This window comes from Psammomys obesus, unplaced genomic scaffold (genome assembly GCF_907164565.1).
Source record: "Psammomys obesus unplaced genomic scaffold, mPsaObe1.curated_primary_1811, whole genome shotgun sequence".
Classification (NCBI taxonomy): Eukaryota; Metazoa; Chordata; class Mammalia; order Rodentia; family Muridae; genus Psammomys; species Psammomys obesus.
Genome location: NW_026586550.1, coordinates 11,797,937 through 11,815,456, shown reverse-complemented (window position 1 = coordinate 11,815,456; position 17,520 = coordinate 11,797,937). Strand labels below are relative to the sequence as shown.

General features: G+C 35.7%; 1 protein-coding gene across 2 annotated transcripts in view; it reads left to right on the top strand.

Annotated features, from left to right (window-relative positions):
- Positions 1–17,520, top strand: part of Braf (B-Raf proto-oncogene, serine/threonine kinase) — a 133,166-nt gene that overhangs the window by 79,622 nt on the left and 36,024 nt on the right. The window contains exons 9-14 of one of the 2 annotated variants that reach the window (XM_055602029.1): positions 4,687–4,723; positions 6,189–6,308; positions 8,861–8,997; positions 10,015–10,132; positions 12,758–12,842; positions 13,537–13,713. In XM_055602029.1, coding sequence (XP_055458004.1) covers positions 4,687–4,723; positions 6,189–6,308; positions 8,861–8,997; positions 10,015–10,132; positions 12,758–12,842; positions 13,537–13,713 — 674 coding nt within the window. The remainder of the gene's footprint in view (positions 1–4,686; positions 4,724–6,188; positions 6,309–8,860; positions 8,998–10,014; positions 10,133–12,757; positions 12,843–13,536; positions 13,714–17,520) is intronic. The other variant, XM_055602028.1, reaches the window with a different exon arrangement.

The window sequence follows — 17,520 nt, the reverse complement described above, 5'->3', positions numbered from 1 at the left end:
ATATGAGAATAAGGATCTTGGAAAATAAGGAGTCAGTCTGTATTTTAGGTTGACAGTGTTTTTGGTGTGTTCAAGCTTGTAACCTTCATCTTTGTTTTAAAACAAACATCTTTTTAAACCATCTCCTTTTTTCTCTGGTTGTGACTATCCGCCTGGTTTCTTAAGCTTAGCTTTTTGAAGAGTCACTTTATGTCTTACTCTTTTATCCTCTTCTTTTTTTAATTTTTTTTAATTTATTACAGTTTATTCACTTTGTATCTCAGCTGTAACCCTCTCCCTCGTCCCCTCTTTTATCCTTTTCATAACTGCCTTAACATAACACCTTTTCCCCGTCTCTGACTGTTCTGACTTATTGATACCACTATTGACTCCATATTTCCTCATTTGAAAAAATTGCTGCAAGAATTTTTTAAAATCCGTTTCCATCCTGGTGCTCTCACTGGGACAGTTCTTTATAATACTTTATCATCTGTTCCCTTATTTGACTTAACATTTTTATTCATGTTCAGTCACTTATTATCTTATAATCTGAGAAAAAAAAGACTTACCTCTGACTCTGAGTTTAGCAATTAGAGATTTAGTATGAATTAACACACCATTTTGCCCTCAATCATGTTATAGTTTAGTGGGTAATCAGATATGCAAATTATCACCATTTAATAAAATGTCACTTCACAGAAAGGTCGTGATGAACTCTGCCTGGCTGGATGTAGGAATATTTAGCAGGAAAGGGTTGACCTTGAAGCCATACAAATAAAAGATGAATTGTTAGGTATTTATTAAGTAAAACACTGTATAGAGAATTACAAAAAAAAAAAAAAAAAAAAAAAAAAAAGGTATTTGTTAAGGAAATTGTGTGTACAAGATTGTGCAGTTGTCTTTACATGGGAGGAATAACTAATTAATATCATAGGCTTTCACGAAAAGGCTGAAATGGTGGAAAGTGGAAGTAGCAATTGTCAGTATTGACTGATTGCTGTATTACGTACGCTAAAGTAGGTAGGAGTTGTAAAACACATGGGGAGGGAGCTACAACTTACTATGTAGCCTAAAGCTGTCTTGGACTTGCTTCCTACCTCCTTGTCTTAAGACTAGGTTTGTAAATGGGCTGGTGAAAACACACCTGACAGAAAACACATTTTGAGTGTGATGCATCATCTCAGTGAGGGCCATAAATTATGTTACTTGAAGAATATATAAAATTGGAACAAGTAGAAAACAGAAAACAGAAACCACAGCCTGGCAACTCTTTCACATTGTAGCAGACACTGTTGTTTCTCTGTGACCTCCATGAGCTCTTAAGGCAAGTGGGCTCCAAAAGTGCTGGTGGACTGATATGACTTAGCACTCATATTCAAGTGAGATGCAGACTAAAATGAATTTTGTGTTTAGCAATTAAATATCATGGGGTTAAGGACTGGCAAGAGGTTTTAGAGGATGAAAGTACCTGCTATAAGAGCCTGACATCCTGTGTCCAGAACTAACTCCAGGAAGTTGGCTTCTGATTCTACACAAACTCTATGACATATACTTGTGTATGCATGCACACGCGCACACACACACACACACACACACTTTAAAAAATTGTCTGGGGCTGGGTAGTTCAGTGATAGAGCACTTGCCTAACATGTATGCCTTGGGCTTAAATTCCAGCACCATTAACATTTTTAAGTTTTGGGGGCCAGACGTGATGGTGCATACCTTAATCCCAGAACTCAGGAGACAGAAACAGGCAGATTTTGTGAATTCATGGCCAAACTAGTCTATATAGCAAGTTCTAGGCCAGTGAGAGATCATGTCTCAAACAAAGCAGCACCTAAAAAGAAATTTTAAAAGTTGTATGTATTCCAAAGGCAAGTCGAATAGGAGAGAAAGTGATTGTCAGTTTTGAGAAATTTCGCTAAATAAAAATGGCAAAAGAACTGAAGTTTGATGCAAGCTTGACTAATACTGTTTTTTAAACCAAGATTTCATCATTTTTTAACTGGAAAGGAAGAAGCTAATGAAAAAAAGGTTGGAGGTAGTAGGTAGAGAATAGTTGATAAAATTCCTTGAACTTGAAAATGATGTCTTGCTACAGTAAATTAAAGGTAGATATAGCTCCTTACACACGGCATGATATTAAGCAAATTTCTTAATGCTGGAGCTAGTATAAATTTCTTTCTCTCTCTCTTTCTCTCTTTCTGTTTCTTTCTTTCTCTCTGTCTCTCTTTCCTTTTCTTCTTTTTTTGGCTTTTTTTTTTTTTTTTTTTTGGCTTTTTTTTTTTTGAGATGTATCCTGGGCCTGCCTGAAATTTCTGTGTAAGTAAATCAGTCTGGTCTCAAACTCGAGAGTTCCATCTGCCTCTGCCTCCTGAGTGGTAGGATTAAAAGCATGCAACCTCATATTCAGCACTTGAAATGTGAGTGTTTTGGGCTTTTTTCATGGTTTATGTCTTAGTTGGAGACATATTACCAAGGCAAGTGTTACAAAAGAAATCATTTAATTGGGAGCTTACTTACAATTTCAGAGGTTTAGTCCATTTTCATTATCGTGGGGAGCATGGGAGCATGCAGGTAGGTTCTGGAGCAGTAGTTGAGAGCTTTATGTCTTGATCTGCAGGCAGAGAAGGGGGCGTCTAGCATGGACTTTTGAAACTTCAAAGCCAACCCCCAGGGACACAGTTTCTCCAACAATGCTAATCCCTGGTAACTAAGCATTCAACTATATGTGAGCCTGTGGGGACCATTCTTATTCAAACCAGCACATAAAAAACAAAAACATAGATTCCAGCTAGGCATTGTTGTATATGTGTTTAATCTTGTCACTGAGAGCTAAAGGCACTAGAGGATCAGGAGTTGGAGGCTAGCCAGTGGAACATGACACCCTGGAGAGGAAAGGAGAGAGGAAGATGGATGAATTTAGAAAGCACCTGATGCTGCCTGTACAGGTACTCCTAGATAACAGAGGTGTGGCCAGAAGTTCGTTGGTTTGTTTGTTCTGTGATGCTGAATCCAAGGAATGAGAGAGAAGGGACTAGAAAACATCAGGGAACAGTTGAAATGGTTTTAGAATACTAGAATATCATATTTAACCTAGATCAAGTAGATAGATCAACAGGGAGCTTTAAGAACACACATGAAATTGAAAAATGTAAGCTTATGTTAGGACTGGAGAAAGCCATATTTGGCGAGTCTGTAAGTATGGGATGTTTCATAGCTAGATAGTGAAGAGAAAAGGGATACAACCTTTCACCTGTGGGTCTTTCTGTCTATAAAAAACTTTGCTTTTCTACATGCCTATCTATTCCTCACAACCCCAACTCAGATTTCTTCAGCTGCTTTACCAATGCCGAAATCCTAGTGTCATTTCTTTTGCACCGTGGTTACCAATTCTTACAGATCTGGAGGTTAGGTCAGGGCTGCCAAGCCATCTCAGTCTTAATGTATGTCACTAGAAATCTTGTCAGTACCACCACTCTTAAATGCTAGTAAATTAGCAACACTTGGTCTATTTCTCTTTTATTCTTTAGCTGTTATTTTGTTTTCATATGTCCACATCTCACAGTGTGTTTGGACGTTCCCAAAACCACAGAAAGGTAGTGAAATTACAAGATTTTTTATGTGTTGAAGGTTTAATGTAGTACATTAAGTTTGGTAGAAATACACCAGTAAAGAATTCACACTTGAGCCAGGCCCTCTGACGCATGCTTGTAGTCCCAGCACTCTGGGAGGCAGAGGCAAGTGGATTTCTGTGAGTTCAAGGCCAGCCTGTCTACAAAATGAGTCGAGGACAGACAAGGCGGTCTCAAAAAAATAAATTTTTTTCACTCTTTATTCTAATCAATAAGCAAAATGGTGCCTATTTATAGCTAACCTTTTTAGAGACATTTGGGGCCGGTCAGTCCCTCACACTTAAGTTAAAATGAGTAAACTAATCCAGGCTTGTGGACTAGAATCTAAATTTCATGGGATTTTCCCTACTGCCAACATTATTTATTATAAAGGCTCTATTTTAAATAATGGAGACCAATTTAAATAGAATCCTTCTTTGAGCTATTTTGATCTTACTTCCTTTTTAATGTTTGTTGTACACCCACATCTTTATGATAGTATTTAGTATACTTTTCATTTTGTATTTTTTACCATATGTAAACACGTTTCATGTTTTAAGTTTCATAATTGTTTGGTAACTGCATATAACTTCATTAAATTGATACACCATAACCATAATATGTCAAAATGCCTATCATAGGGAAATAATTATTTCTGATTTTTGGTGTGATGGATAATGCTGCACTAAACATCTTCGTGCATATCATTTTTTTTCTTCTGAATTATTTCCTTAGGAAAAATTCCCAGAAGTGGAATTACAGGATCAAAGGGTATGGACATTTTTATGGCTCTTAATATGTGCCAGTAGAATTTTCTTTAAGGATTGATGAAGCCACAGAGTGGCCTGAAATGGATTTCAGCATTTGATCAGGACTAATAATCCTTTTATGTAGGTCTAGGTTGGCAAGTACTTCAAACTTTATAGTGTTTGTCATGTGCACTAGCTAATTTAGTAGTCTTTGTTTTGTGAAATAATTATAAGACAGGTATTGTTTTTGAATTAACCCTTCTGCTAATGCATAATGAAGATTTGTTGTTGTTACTTTTTTTGCTGTATGCTTTGAATAAACATATTTTACTGTTTGTTTGTAGGATTTGATTAGAGACCAAGGGTTTCGTGGTGACGGAGGTAAGTAGTAATTTTTTTCGAGGGGGGGTTGTTTGTTTTTTAAGGCAAAAATGCAATTGCTTTGCTGCTTGTCCCCTTTATGGTTGCTTTTTTCATGAAACAGACACAGAGAAAATTTGTAGAGAAAACCAAGTGGGTTTGTGTTTTGTTTTGTATAGTAATCATTTACTGATACAGAATTTAAAATTATCTATAACAAGTAAAGAAAATGAGGAGACATTGAAGAATGTCTTAAATGTACCACCTACAATTTTAAAATATTCTACCAAGGAGAGATCATTAATTGTTTTATCTACTTTTTAATTTTTTCTGCCTCCAAAAATGGAGTCCCTGAATTTCTTTTGGCCTATACCAAATACTCCTAGATAGAGCTTAGAATCAGATGAAATAATTCTACATCATTCTTTGGGATTGCCCACTATACATCCCTTCAATTTGTTAGACTTATCAAACATTTCTCATGAACTTTCTAGAACTATTTGAAATATACATTTATTTCATGGAATGGACCCATAATGGAAAAATTCAGTTACCACCTTATTGATATAATAAAGAAAATACCAGAATGAGAGATTACATTAAGATTTCTTACAGAATTTCCATTTAGCCTTCCCTCCAGCAAAGATACTGTTTAAGAAAGAAAATATTTTTGAACCAAATGTGATAGCACATACCTGTGGTTCTAGCTGAGGCAGGAGGGACATTGAGCTTGAGGCTAGCCTAGTCTATGTCTCAAAAAACAAACCAAGCAAACCCTGTAATAATTTACCTCATATGTTTTCTAAGAGGGCATTTGAGATTGTCTTGAAATTTTCTTGCAAGAGTTCCTCTGTCCTTACCTTCTCAGCTGCCTTCTGTCTCACAAGGATGATTATGTTAACTGTATATCATGCCTAGAGCTGGTTCTTCATTGTGGCTGTCTGTATCTTCAGATAGGTCCAGGCTCAGACTCAGTGTTTTATACTGAGTAAACCCTGTAAACCATATTTTGTTATGGTTGGCAACCCTTTGAAGACACCAGATAACAAGCCTGAATTGTGTACTTAATATTAACTGTATCATATACTTATTCAAGAGTTTTTGTTGTTCGTTATTCCATGAGCCTGCCAATTAATGTTGCTGCCAGTTTGACTTTCATATGTCTTAGTAGCTGTGGCTGCTGATAGTTTTGCCCAACGCATCCAGCATTTAAATGTTTCCATTGTGTTAGTATCACAGTTAACTCAGTAGTAAACAGCCTGCTTAGTACCTAACATCAAGTGGCACTTTTTAGCCTTGTTATGAGTCACTTTTTAACAATTCATTGGGGTTTTTGTGAAAATATAAGCAGATTTTTTTGTAAACGTCCAGAGTTGTTTTGTGAAGCAGGCTTCAGTTCATCTAATTTATTCCCCATGACTTCTTTCATTTCTTCTGTGTGTCTGTCTTCCTGTGTTTGCCTGCCCCTCTCTTTCTCTTCTAACAGCCCCCTTGAACCAGCTGATGCGCTGTCTTCGGAAATACCAATCCCGGACTCCCAGCCCCCTCCTACATTCTGTCCCCAGTGAAATAGTGTTTGATTTTGAGCCTGGCCCAGTGTTCAGAGGTAGTTGGGCTCTTCTTTCTTGTTTTCACCCAAGCAAACTAAATATAAAATAGAGATTCTGTTTGTGCCTCACCCTCACAGTGTGTGTTTGTAAGTGTGAGAGTTTTAAATACTAAATTTCTGCTTGGCCTGGCTGGAATGCTCTGAATGTGCTTTTCACACATACTCACAACTGCAAGCTTTCTGTATGCTGTCTATTATGAATTTTTAAAGGAAAAAAAAAATCTGTGTTGGGATTTCCATCTTGCTTATTGTTGTCTTATTTCTGCTTGGTCTTGATAACTTCTTAAATTCTGGGAAACATGGGCAGGATTCTTTTTACTTTAGTCCATTAGATAATAACTTTGGTTAAGTAATATTACAGTTGTTTTAGGAAATAAAAATCTAAATGCAAACTCCTATGAAAAGGTTTTTATACTGAGCATAATGGCTCACATCTGTAAACTCAGCACCTGGGAAGCAAAAGCAGGAGGAAAATTACTGCAGGTTTGAGGCCAAAGGATTTTTATGAGACTTTTGATAGTTTTTTGAGGTTTTGTAATATTAGTAATATTTGGTTCTCTATTTTCCCATATATGTGATATGTATGTTTTGATAATCCATAAACATGAGTTCAGAAAAATTGAGTTTATATGTTGAATAATATGCCCTCTTATGAGGAAAGTTAATATAATTATAGTTCCATATTTTACCTTGTCATATTTTAATTTATTGTTATAATATTGACTTAAATTTTAAGATAAAATTCTATCTTATTTTAAATATTTTTTACAATTATTTTTACTGTCTTGATATATTTAGTGACCTGTACTTAATATAATGATGGTGTTTTAGTGTTTTCCATTGGCCCAGCTGTTCCTCAGACACTCCATGGATGCAGTAGAGGTCATTTAGTACTCAGTAATGTAATTAAACTAAGTAATAAATGAGAACTGTGCATGAGGCCTGGGCAAGTGCTTAATGCATTATAATGTTGAAAGTTATCAGTAACTGGTATAAAATATATTGTGCTCTAGCTAAAAGAAATTCTAGATACCATTTTCTTTCAGAAAATTGCATATGCAGTCATAGAACTTTCATACAGTGCTATAACATGATATAATGGCTATAAAACATCTGTCCAGATTTAGTATTTAAAATGTTGGCATCCTTGCTGTTTGAAAGAGCCTCATTTTTTTTGTTTTGTTTTGTTTTTTGTTTTGCGTTTGAGATTAGTATTTTTTAGAGATTTTTCTCTGCTGTGTATGGAAATTCTACCTGGACATTTTAGGCCTGAATATTCACTGTCCACTCTGGGGAGTCACTGCTCTAAACTCCTCTGTCCCAGGTAATTGACATGTTTCTGCTAACTGACTGGAAGTTTACATATCAGAAAAGTTGCATTTCTGCTCAGGCTAGCTGAGTCCACTTATAAGGCTCACTTGGCTTGTAAAATATTGGCATATAACTGAAATAGGATGAGATGCCGTAGCCCTTACATGCTTGCTTTTATAATATCAAGGCCTTTCAGGAAGTCTTGAAAGCCTGCTTAATGGTTCTGGAGAGATGGCTCATCAGTTAAGAACACTGGCTGCTTCTCCAGGGGACTTTCCCAGCACCTCTATGGCAGCTCACCACTGTCTGTAACTCTTAGCTCAAGGAGTTCCGACACTTCACACAGATACACATGCAGCCAAAACACCAGAGGACATTAAATAAAAATAAATTCTTTAAAAAGGAAGCCTACTTAGCTTTGTTTATATTAACTTTACAATAAAGGTAACAATCTATATTTAATAGAAAAACAAAAACCAAAACTCCAGGAACAAATGACGCTGCCCAACATCTCTTAAGTAGAGCTTGTAGTTTGAGATCCTATATAAATATAGGGCTAATATGAAAGAAGTATTTTAACAGTAAGGCCATTAAAAATGTTTCAGTTTTGTTTGTTTACATGTTTTTGAAATAGTGAGGCTACTGAAATAATACAGAGTAAGTTTGTTTTGTAAGCTTTTGTGTTGGGCTTTTGTTAGTTTGTTTTGTTTTGTTTTGTTTTGTTTTGTTTTGTTTTTGAGACAGGCTCTCTGTATTATGTGGCTCTCTGGCTATTCTGAAACTCTTGGTAGACCAGGCTGGCCTCAAACTCAACAGAGGTCCTCCTGCCTCAACCTCCCAAGTGCTAGGATTAAAGGTGTATGGTACCCTGCCTGTACATTGGTTTTGATGTTTTAGGTTTTTGTTTTGTTTTGTTTTGTTTTGTTTTTTAATCAAAGGCCAGGCACAGGAACTTGGGAGTGAATTTTAGAAATTCTGCCTTGGTTTAGAGATTGTTTTTCTAGACTTGTTTATTACATTATCTATCTTAAGGGTCATTAAATTGTCCAAAAAAACCTAAAAGAAATTCCAATACTAATCACAAATAATGCCTCTTTTGGCCTACCCTTTGTAAAGGGCCAGTATTTAAACATGCACTGTGTTTTAAAGCAAGTCTTGATCTCCCCATTTTCTGCCCCAGTTTAGTAAACATAGTTGTTCCTCCTTAATATGGATAATTCTCATTTTCTCTAATTTAGGGTCAACAACAGGCTTGTCTGCTACCCCACCTGCCTCATTACCTGGCTCACTCACTAATGTGAAAGCCTTACAGAAATCTCCAGGACCTCAGCGGGAAAGGAAATCATCATCATCCTCAGAAGACAGAAATCGAATGGTAAGGATATGTAATAAGTTTTTTCTATTATGATGGCCAAAGTTAATTGTACCATTTAGATAAAATAGAACTGTCTTAATAGTTTTTAGCATAAAGTATATTCACACAAAACTGACTTTTGCTCTGGTTTCTAATACAATTTTTGAGGCCATTTTGAAAGGGAAATAATGATATTCTGTTTCTAAATTAAGGAGAATGAGAGTTAACAAGTATTTAGAAAGCATGATTAAGTATGTATATTCTAAAAGCTAGTTCAAGTATCTACCAAATGGCATTCTCCTATATTTGAAAATTTTCTGATACTTTTACCTTACCAAAATAATTGGTATATTTTTTGTTTGTTTGTTTTGATGATCAAAATAAGATATGTCAGGAAATCTAGCACCAACAATTGTACATTTTTTTTAAAGACTTGAAGCCAAAACTAGCCACAAATATATAATTGTTATCTTTCCTCTCTAGTCCTCCAAATAGTTAAAAAAGACATTTTATTTTGATTTTAAGATAGCAATATATATTTCTACACATAATAAATTATTTCAATTTTTTAATTTTTTAATTAGTATTTATTATTTTGTGTATATGGGTGTTCGACTGCATGTATAAGTGCAACATGTATGTGCCCAGTGGCGAAGGAGGCCAGAAAGAGGAATGGATCCCCTGGAACTAGATGATGGTGAGCTGCCATGTGGGTGCTGGGACTCTGGAAGAGCAACCACTGCTCCTAATTTCTGAAACACCTCTCTAGCCCCAGTTATTTCTGTTTTTAAGTAATTTTCCATCCTCAGACTGACTCATCTTAAATTTAATTTTGTATTTTGTGTCATGATTTTAACTATTGCTCCTTCAACATAGGGTATTTTGTTGTTTGTTTGTTTCTTTCTTTCTTTCTTTTTTTAAGAAGGCCTTGCTCTCTTCCTAACTTCCTGTCAGTCAGGTCAATACATTTAGCATGAAATATAAGGATTTTCTTTTTTGTTTGCCTTGGCTTGACTTTTGCACTATATTTTTTTCAAGAAAACACTTGGTAGAAGAGATTCGAGTGATGATTGGGAGATCCCTGATGGACAGATTACAGTGGGGCAAAGGATCGGATCTGGGTCCTTTGGAACTGTGTACAAGGGAAAGTGGCATGGTATGTATACGATATTGGTGCCGTTGACACAACAGTATGTGTGTGTGGGGGGGGGCGGTGTTTGATTGTTTTGTTTTATATTGTTTTTTTATTTTTTCAAGACAGGATAGCCTTGGCTGTCCTGGACTCGATTTGTGGCCTAGCCACAATCTTACAGAGATTCGCCTGCCTCTGCCACCCTGAAGCTCAAGTAGTATATGTTTGTTTGTCTTTTTGTTTTGTTTTTTTAAGCAACTTTATTTTATAACTTGACCAAAGCTGGGCTTAGTGGCACATGCCCTTAACCCCAGCACTCAGTAGTAGGCAGAGGCAAGCAGATTTTTAAGTTCAGGGCAAGGATGGTCCAGAGAGCAAGTTCTAAGATAGACCGGACTACACAGAGAAACCTGTCTCAATGGAAAAAATAAAAATAAACACCAAACATCATGACACACTCCTGTGTTCCCAGTACTTAGGAGGTATAAGTATGAGGATTAGTAGTTCAAGGACATCCTTAGAAACTTCAAGGCCAACATGAACAAGAGATTGTCTCAAAACTAAATACGAAGTCAAAATATTAATTGTTTGCATCATTAAAGTGTTTTCATTAAATACAGGAGTCCTCCAAAGGTTTCTAACAAAAATGATGGCACATAAAAACTGGCTTCCTAGTAACCAAGATTGATGTTAATACTTCACAGTAGTGATTCATAAAGATGGAGATCATCGGGACTGGAGAGATGGCTCAGAGGTTAAGAACAATGGCTGTATTTGCGAAGGTCCTGAGTTCAATTCCCAGAACCACATGGTGGCTCATAACCATTTATAGTGAGATTTAGTGCCCTCTTCTGAAATGCAGACAGAATGCTGTATAAAAAATAAATAAATAAAAAGATGGAGATCATCAAGCTATTAGTTCCAAAGGAAGTTTGCTTTTCTTTTAGAAGTATTCTTTTTTGATAATTTTGTGGGTATTATAAATCACAAGTAAACATAAAAAGTATTACAAATTCAAAAGATAGAAATCATGACTTTACTAATGAACAGTTTTTTTAATTGTTCCTGTATAGATTAGGATTATAATCCTTATTTCCCCCTTGCTAATGGAGAAATAAGAAAATTTGGCAGTATGTACATTAAGCCTAAGCAAGTAATTAGAGAGCAGTGAATAAGTTGATATTTGGGAGAGTACTCACCAGAGATACAGCAATAATGAAAATAAACTTAAATATCACTATTAGAGGGTTCAATTAATACACTGACAAATCTGTATATGATTACACAGGAGTCAAAATTACATACTAGAACTATATTGATATGGAAAGATGTCTAATATATAAGTTGTTTGAAGCAGCAATAACTTCATATTAAAAATCTACATAAAATAAATACAATATAAAATGCTATCTGAATTTCTCAGGTTATTATTTCTTATGCATAAGCATTTATACTACATACATAAATAAGCTTAGTAGGATATACATACACACACACACACACACACACACGGGTTCTGAATGCCATACTTTCCTGAAACATTTAAATAATAAGCAGTGTTACGTTGTATAGCTGATAGAATGAAAACTCTATTACTTCAGTAGTTAAGAAAAATCAAGATCTATAGTGGTAATATTAAAAATGTGTATTAAGTGTTCAGATAGTTGAAACTCACCAAGTGAGACTACAGTTGTGATTAATAAGTATAACAGTATTAGCACACTAAAGCTCCCCACATGTGCTCTTTATTCACTCACTCTGTAAAGGTAACTAATGGCCTGACTACAACAGAATAATGTGTAATCTTTTGTGTGGCTCCTCTTTCTCCGTATTGTAAGATCCATTGATGTTGTTGGTTGTGTTTGTGTGTCATTCACCCTCTGAGTAGTATTTTATTATGTGACTGTAGTGTGATTTTTTTTCCGTCTGCTCTGTAATAAGCATTTGAGTACTTTCCAGTTTGGTGTTATTCTGAATGATGCTGCTCTGTATATTTTTAGTGTATGCCTTTTGAAGAACATATTTGTATATTTTTACTGACTATATGCCTAGGAGAAAATTTAGAACTATGCCATATGCATACTTGCAGTTTCATACATACTCCATCAGTGCTGCCGGTGATTGTGCCAGCTTACACATCCGCTAGACGTGTGTAAGAGTTAAATTTAAAATGATTATAATTTTGATTATTTTCTAGTCCACATCATAAGTAAATCATAACTTCTGGGGAAAAAAATGCAGATATTTATTTTAAGCCAAGATATAATGGACCTGTTGTCCATGGTTTCAGTAGTAAGTAATTAACACCTCAGTCCATATTGTTAAGTGATTAGGAGAATTCTGAGTACTTAGTTGCCTAAATTGTATTCCCAGGGGAAAATGTTGGCTATATTTTAACTTACTCTTTGAATTAGTAGTATAGAAGTATCATCAGTTGCTCTGTGTGGGATTGGAGAATGTGTGTGTCCCATAGTATTTTTTTTTTAACAAAAAAAAAAAGAAGGAAAGTACAGTGTATTATTAGGTCGTTAAATAATTTATTTTCAGTTAATAATGATACGTATTTAAAACTGACAGTTAGCAAAAAGCCCAAGAATAAGTATTTCTTATTTTACAATTTGAAATTTTGGAATAACAATTTTATTTCAGGTGATGTGGCAGTAAAAATGTTGAATGTGACAGCGCCCACACCCCAACAGTTACAGGCCTTCAAAAATGAAGTAGGAGTACTCAGGTAAGCTTTTAGACCATGCTTTCCAGCTAAAAGTAAAGCAATATAATGTGTCTACTTAGAGTCTGTGTTTATGTTGTTTTCCTGATGCGCAGTGTCATTTGGTACTGAATCTGAAAGATAAGACTAAATTAATGGAAATAAAAAGTATGATTATATATAATAATAGTTCTTTTTAGGAAAGTAATACTTTACAAATTCTAAGTGTGGAAAACACATTTAAAATTGTGTTTAGTCCTGGGCCCTAGGCCTTGAGGAACATTGACAAATGAGAGTAAATCCCTCATAAGAAAACTTACATAGGGAAGATTCTGGGGATTTATAATTTTGTCTGAAGGAAGTGCTCAACAAAACTGAGATTTTAATCCAGAGTATTCAAGAGAGTACATAGTTACTCTTGTATTTCAGACAGCAGAACAAAAAAAGTTAATTGTGGAGGTTAGAGGAAAATGCTTTTACTTCCATGTAGAAAACTTCTGATAAGTTTAGACCCACGTAAACAAATGAATACAACCTCTACTTCCTCACTCATATATAAGTAATACATTTCTCAACAGGTTAGACTAGGTTAACCTTGTTTTGTTTCCAGTACTTTTTGACTGAGAGAATCTTATTGGTAGACTGATTTGGCTCTCTTTAAAGAAAGAATTGTTCCTCATTGTCACCTGTCTTTTTTTTTTTTTTTTTTTTTTTTCAGGAAAACAAGACACGTAAACATCCTACTCTTCATGGGCTATTCTACAAAGCCACAGCTGGCTATTGTTACCCAGTGGTGTGAGGGCTCCAGCCTATATCATCATCTCCATATAATCGAGACTAAATTTGAGATGATCAAACTTATAGATATCGCACGACAGACTGCACAGGGCATGGAGTAAGTTCAATTCTGTTAACTCTTTGTATGAGAATTTTGAAAACCACTTCAGGATGCTTTAAAGGCCCTAATGATAGCTCTTATGGGTTGCATATTAAGTTTTTGTGTAAGGTTACTAACTATTAGATAATACCAGCATATTAAAGAATAGTATTTCTCTAGTTCAGACGAAGTATTTGGTGAGAAGTTTATAACTGCAAATGATTATTAGCATTCGGTGATTATGTGAACAGTGGAAATAGAGAAGAGCAGGACCCCTCAAAAAAAAAAAATCCCACTACTAATTTAAAAAGGCATTAATAGTTAATAGAAAATCTGTGAATATTATTTGTTGCTTTCAAAACTTTTCTTACATGCCTGCATTTTCTACCACAAACTGACCAGTTAATAAAGTTTAAATTGAATATCTATATTCTGATCCTTGTTGAGGACTTCAAGTTGAAACATGTATATCTGTTGAATTTTGCTTTGCAACTGAAAACACACGTTACATGATTTACACAGGTTAAAATTAGCTGGGGCCAAGTGTGATGGTGCACTTTTGAGGCTTTAGGCTGGCAGGTCTTTGTGAGTTCCATGACAGCCAGGACTAGATAAAGAGACCGTGTCTCAAAAAGTGACCCCCCAAAAAAAATTTTTTTTATTTTTGCTGAAGAAAAATTTGCATTAAACTCTTTAGGTAGAATTAAACAGTTAAAAGGTAAAATTTAGGGCTGCAGATGTAGTTTATTAGTAGAGCACTTAGAATCATAAACAAATCCTATGCTCAGTCCCCAACACAAAACAAAAAGGAAAAAAACAAATTTTAAAGTACTTAGCTGAAACCAGGCCTGGTGGTGCATGCTTTTAATCCCAGCATTCAAGAGGCAGAGATAGGAGGATCTCTGTGAGTTCCAGAGCTAAATAGAATCTGTTTCAAAAAACAAAATAAACAAAGTACTTAGCTGAAAAACAAATTATAAATTTGAAAGTTTAAAAAGTGTATTTTAATTAGGATACAAATTGCTTCATCTGAATGGATTATTATGTCAATCTTTGTAACATTTTAGATATTTTCATTTTTTTCTTTTACAGGTAAGGAAACAGGCTTTTAGTGTAAGTAACATGTTAGAGCATATATTTAACAGAAGTTATTTTAAAACCACATAATCTACTTTTGCATTATCAAATTGGAGCAAAAGGGTAAAAGTGAATACATATCCTAACACCTACAACTCTTGTCTCAAGATCAGCTACAGAAAATAAATTTGGAACCAGGTCCCAAAACCGTACCTGGTTCCTCATCGTATTACCTCCCCTCCTTCAAAACTAAGAATAACTTATAAGCCTCTGTTCAACCAAAATGTTTATCACTTTTGTCACTGTTCTGTTGCTATGAAGAGACACATGGCCACGACAATTTTAATAAAAGAAGGCATGTAACTGGGAGGTTGCTTAGTCAGATACTTAGTCCATTAGCACCATGGCAGAGCACATGGCAGCAGGCCTGGCACTGTAAAAGTAGCTGAGAGCTGCATCCTGGTCTGTGGGCAGAGAGAAACAGCCTGGCCCTGGAATGGGTTTTTGAAACCTCAAAGCCTTCCTCTACTAACACTTCCTCTAAAAACGCCACACCTAATAATCCTTCTAATCCTTTCAAATAGTGCCACTTCCTGACAGGGCATTCAAGTTTATGAGCCTATGGGGGCATTCTTATTCAAACCACCAAACACAGCAGATTATTATCTTTAGTTTAGCTAAAGATGATAACATCTTTAGCTTAGTTACTAACAACACAATCTCAGCCCTTCAACAAATCAAGAATTTTAACTACACAAATTAAAAGAATGACTAAAAATCCTGAAAAGAGAAGTTTCTGGCAGAAACTGTAAACAAGAAAAGAAACGCTTATTCTCTTTATCCCCACTGTTCTCTACCACTTCTGTAGCAGACTGAGCATTCTCCCCACTCAGCATCTCTGTATTTTTTCTTCTTCAGAGTTACTTGTACCACAAATACCTTTATTTCTGTTCTCTGTTTTCATATATATATCTTTTCAGGATTGGCTCTCTGATCATGCCCCCCAGCCCATTTATCACTTTCTATACTCTAACTCTGACAGACACTTTTGAAATTCTCTGTTGCCCCCACTAGATACAAACTGGGTAAGAGCAGGGTCTCTGTTTTGTTCATTGATTTGTGGCTGATGCTTGGACTAAGTCCTGACCTGTAATGGATAGCCAGTATCTATGAGTAAAATGAAAAAAAAAAAAAAAAAAAAAAAAAGGAAGAAAGGCAAGCAGACAGACAAGGCAAGGCATACATGCATAATCTCACAAAACTGTGTGGTACTGATTAATTTACTGTCCCAGAAAGATTCAAATTATGTTTATATCAAAACTCAGAAATATTTCAAAAGTTAAAAAAGTTTCTGATATGAACAGGGAATGAGAACTAGTATTTATAATGATTTTGAAAAAATAAGGCAGTAAGTGACAGGGGTAGTTAAAACAGTTGTGACAGTAAGGAAGAACCTATGAAAATGACTAACTCCAGAGTTATCAAGAAATAGGTGATTTTTCCTGTCACTTTACAGTTTGGGGTTACCAGTGTACTTCCGTATCCTATTCTAAAACACTGCTTACTTTGAAAAAAATCGTCTACCACTACGTGTGTGTGCCTCGCTCCATAGGCTTGTCCTAGGTTTTCAGAGCTGAGAAACCACTACTGTTTTAAGCTCTCAAGCAGAGTTCACTTTTTATAAAGATTTCTTTTTATTATTTATTATGTGTACAATGTTTTGTCTGCATGTACACCTGCATGCAGAAGAGGGTACCAGATCTCGTTATAGATGGTTGTGAGCTACCATGTGGTTGCGAGCCACCTTGTGGTTGCTGGGAATTGAACTCAGGACCTCTGGAAGAGCAACCAGTGCTCTTAACCTCTGAGCCATCTCTGAGCCATCTCTCTAGCCCCTCAGAGTTCACTTTTTATTACCAGTTTAAAAATTATGAAGGAAGACACAGTGCCTTTCATGTTTTTTTCTTTTTTCCAGTTAAGATAGTAATTTGCATCTTCTTTGTACCAATATATTTTAGTTGTTAAAAGTCTAGACAGGTTGAAGACTCTTTACTGAAATGACTAAGTAGGTTTGGGGTTAAAGTGACAGATTTTTTACCCCTCTGGCTTTCAACCCCATTAAAACTACAATGAAGAAATATTTTATAAAGACCAATAAGGATGATAGAGGGTGAGGAAGACAGCAATATTTTGAAAGTTGGAAAGCAGATGGAGAACTGATGATGGACTTCTGTAGAAACCACAAACTACATCATTAGTTGCCAGTGGAAAAAGGAAAACTGTCATATTTACAACACAACTTTCAAGAGTCGCTTCAGAGATTGGCTTCAGAAATTGGCAGTTCCTGCAACGGGGAAGCTGTTCTGTTAATCTCCTAGCCAGTGTTTGTGTGCAACTGGCAGAGAGACTGGAAGTTCTCTGGAAAGCAGGAAATGTGTATCTCTGGCTGGGCAATTCTGCTATGTCTAAGACCTGGACATCTTACCAAAACAGTTGGATTGGGCAAGTGACTGTATGTATCAAATGGAGTTAAGCTGTGCTGCCCGTACCCCAGCCTTCTTGGAAGGAGGGGCCCAGTGTTAGAATTAGACTTGGGGCTAATCCCTAGAACTAGAGTTTCGCCGCTGAGATACATCCTAACCCATATTCTTTTTGATTCCCAGATGCTAGTAGCCAAACCTGACCCATAAGAATATTCTCTAGATGCTGGAGAGGTGGTTAAGAGCTCTGTCTGCTCTTCCAAAGGAC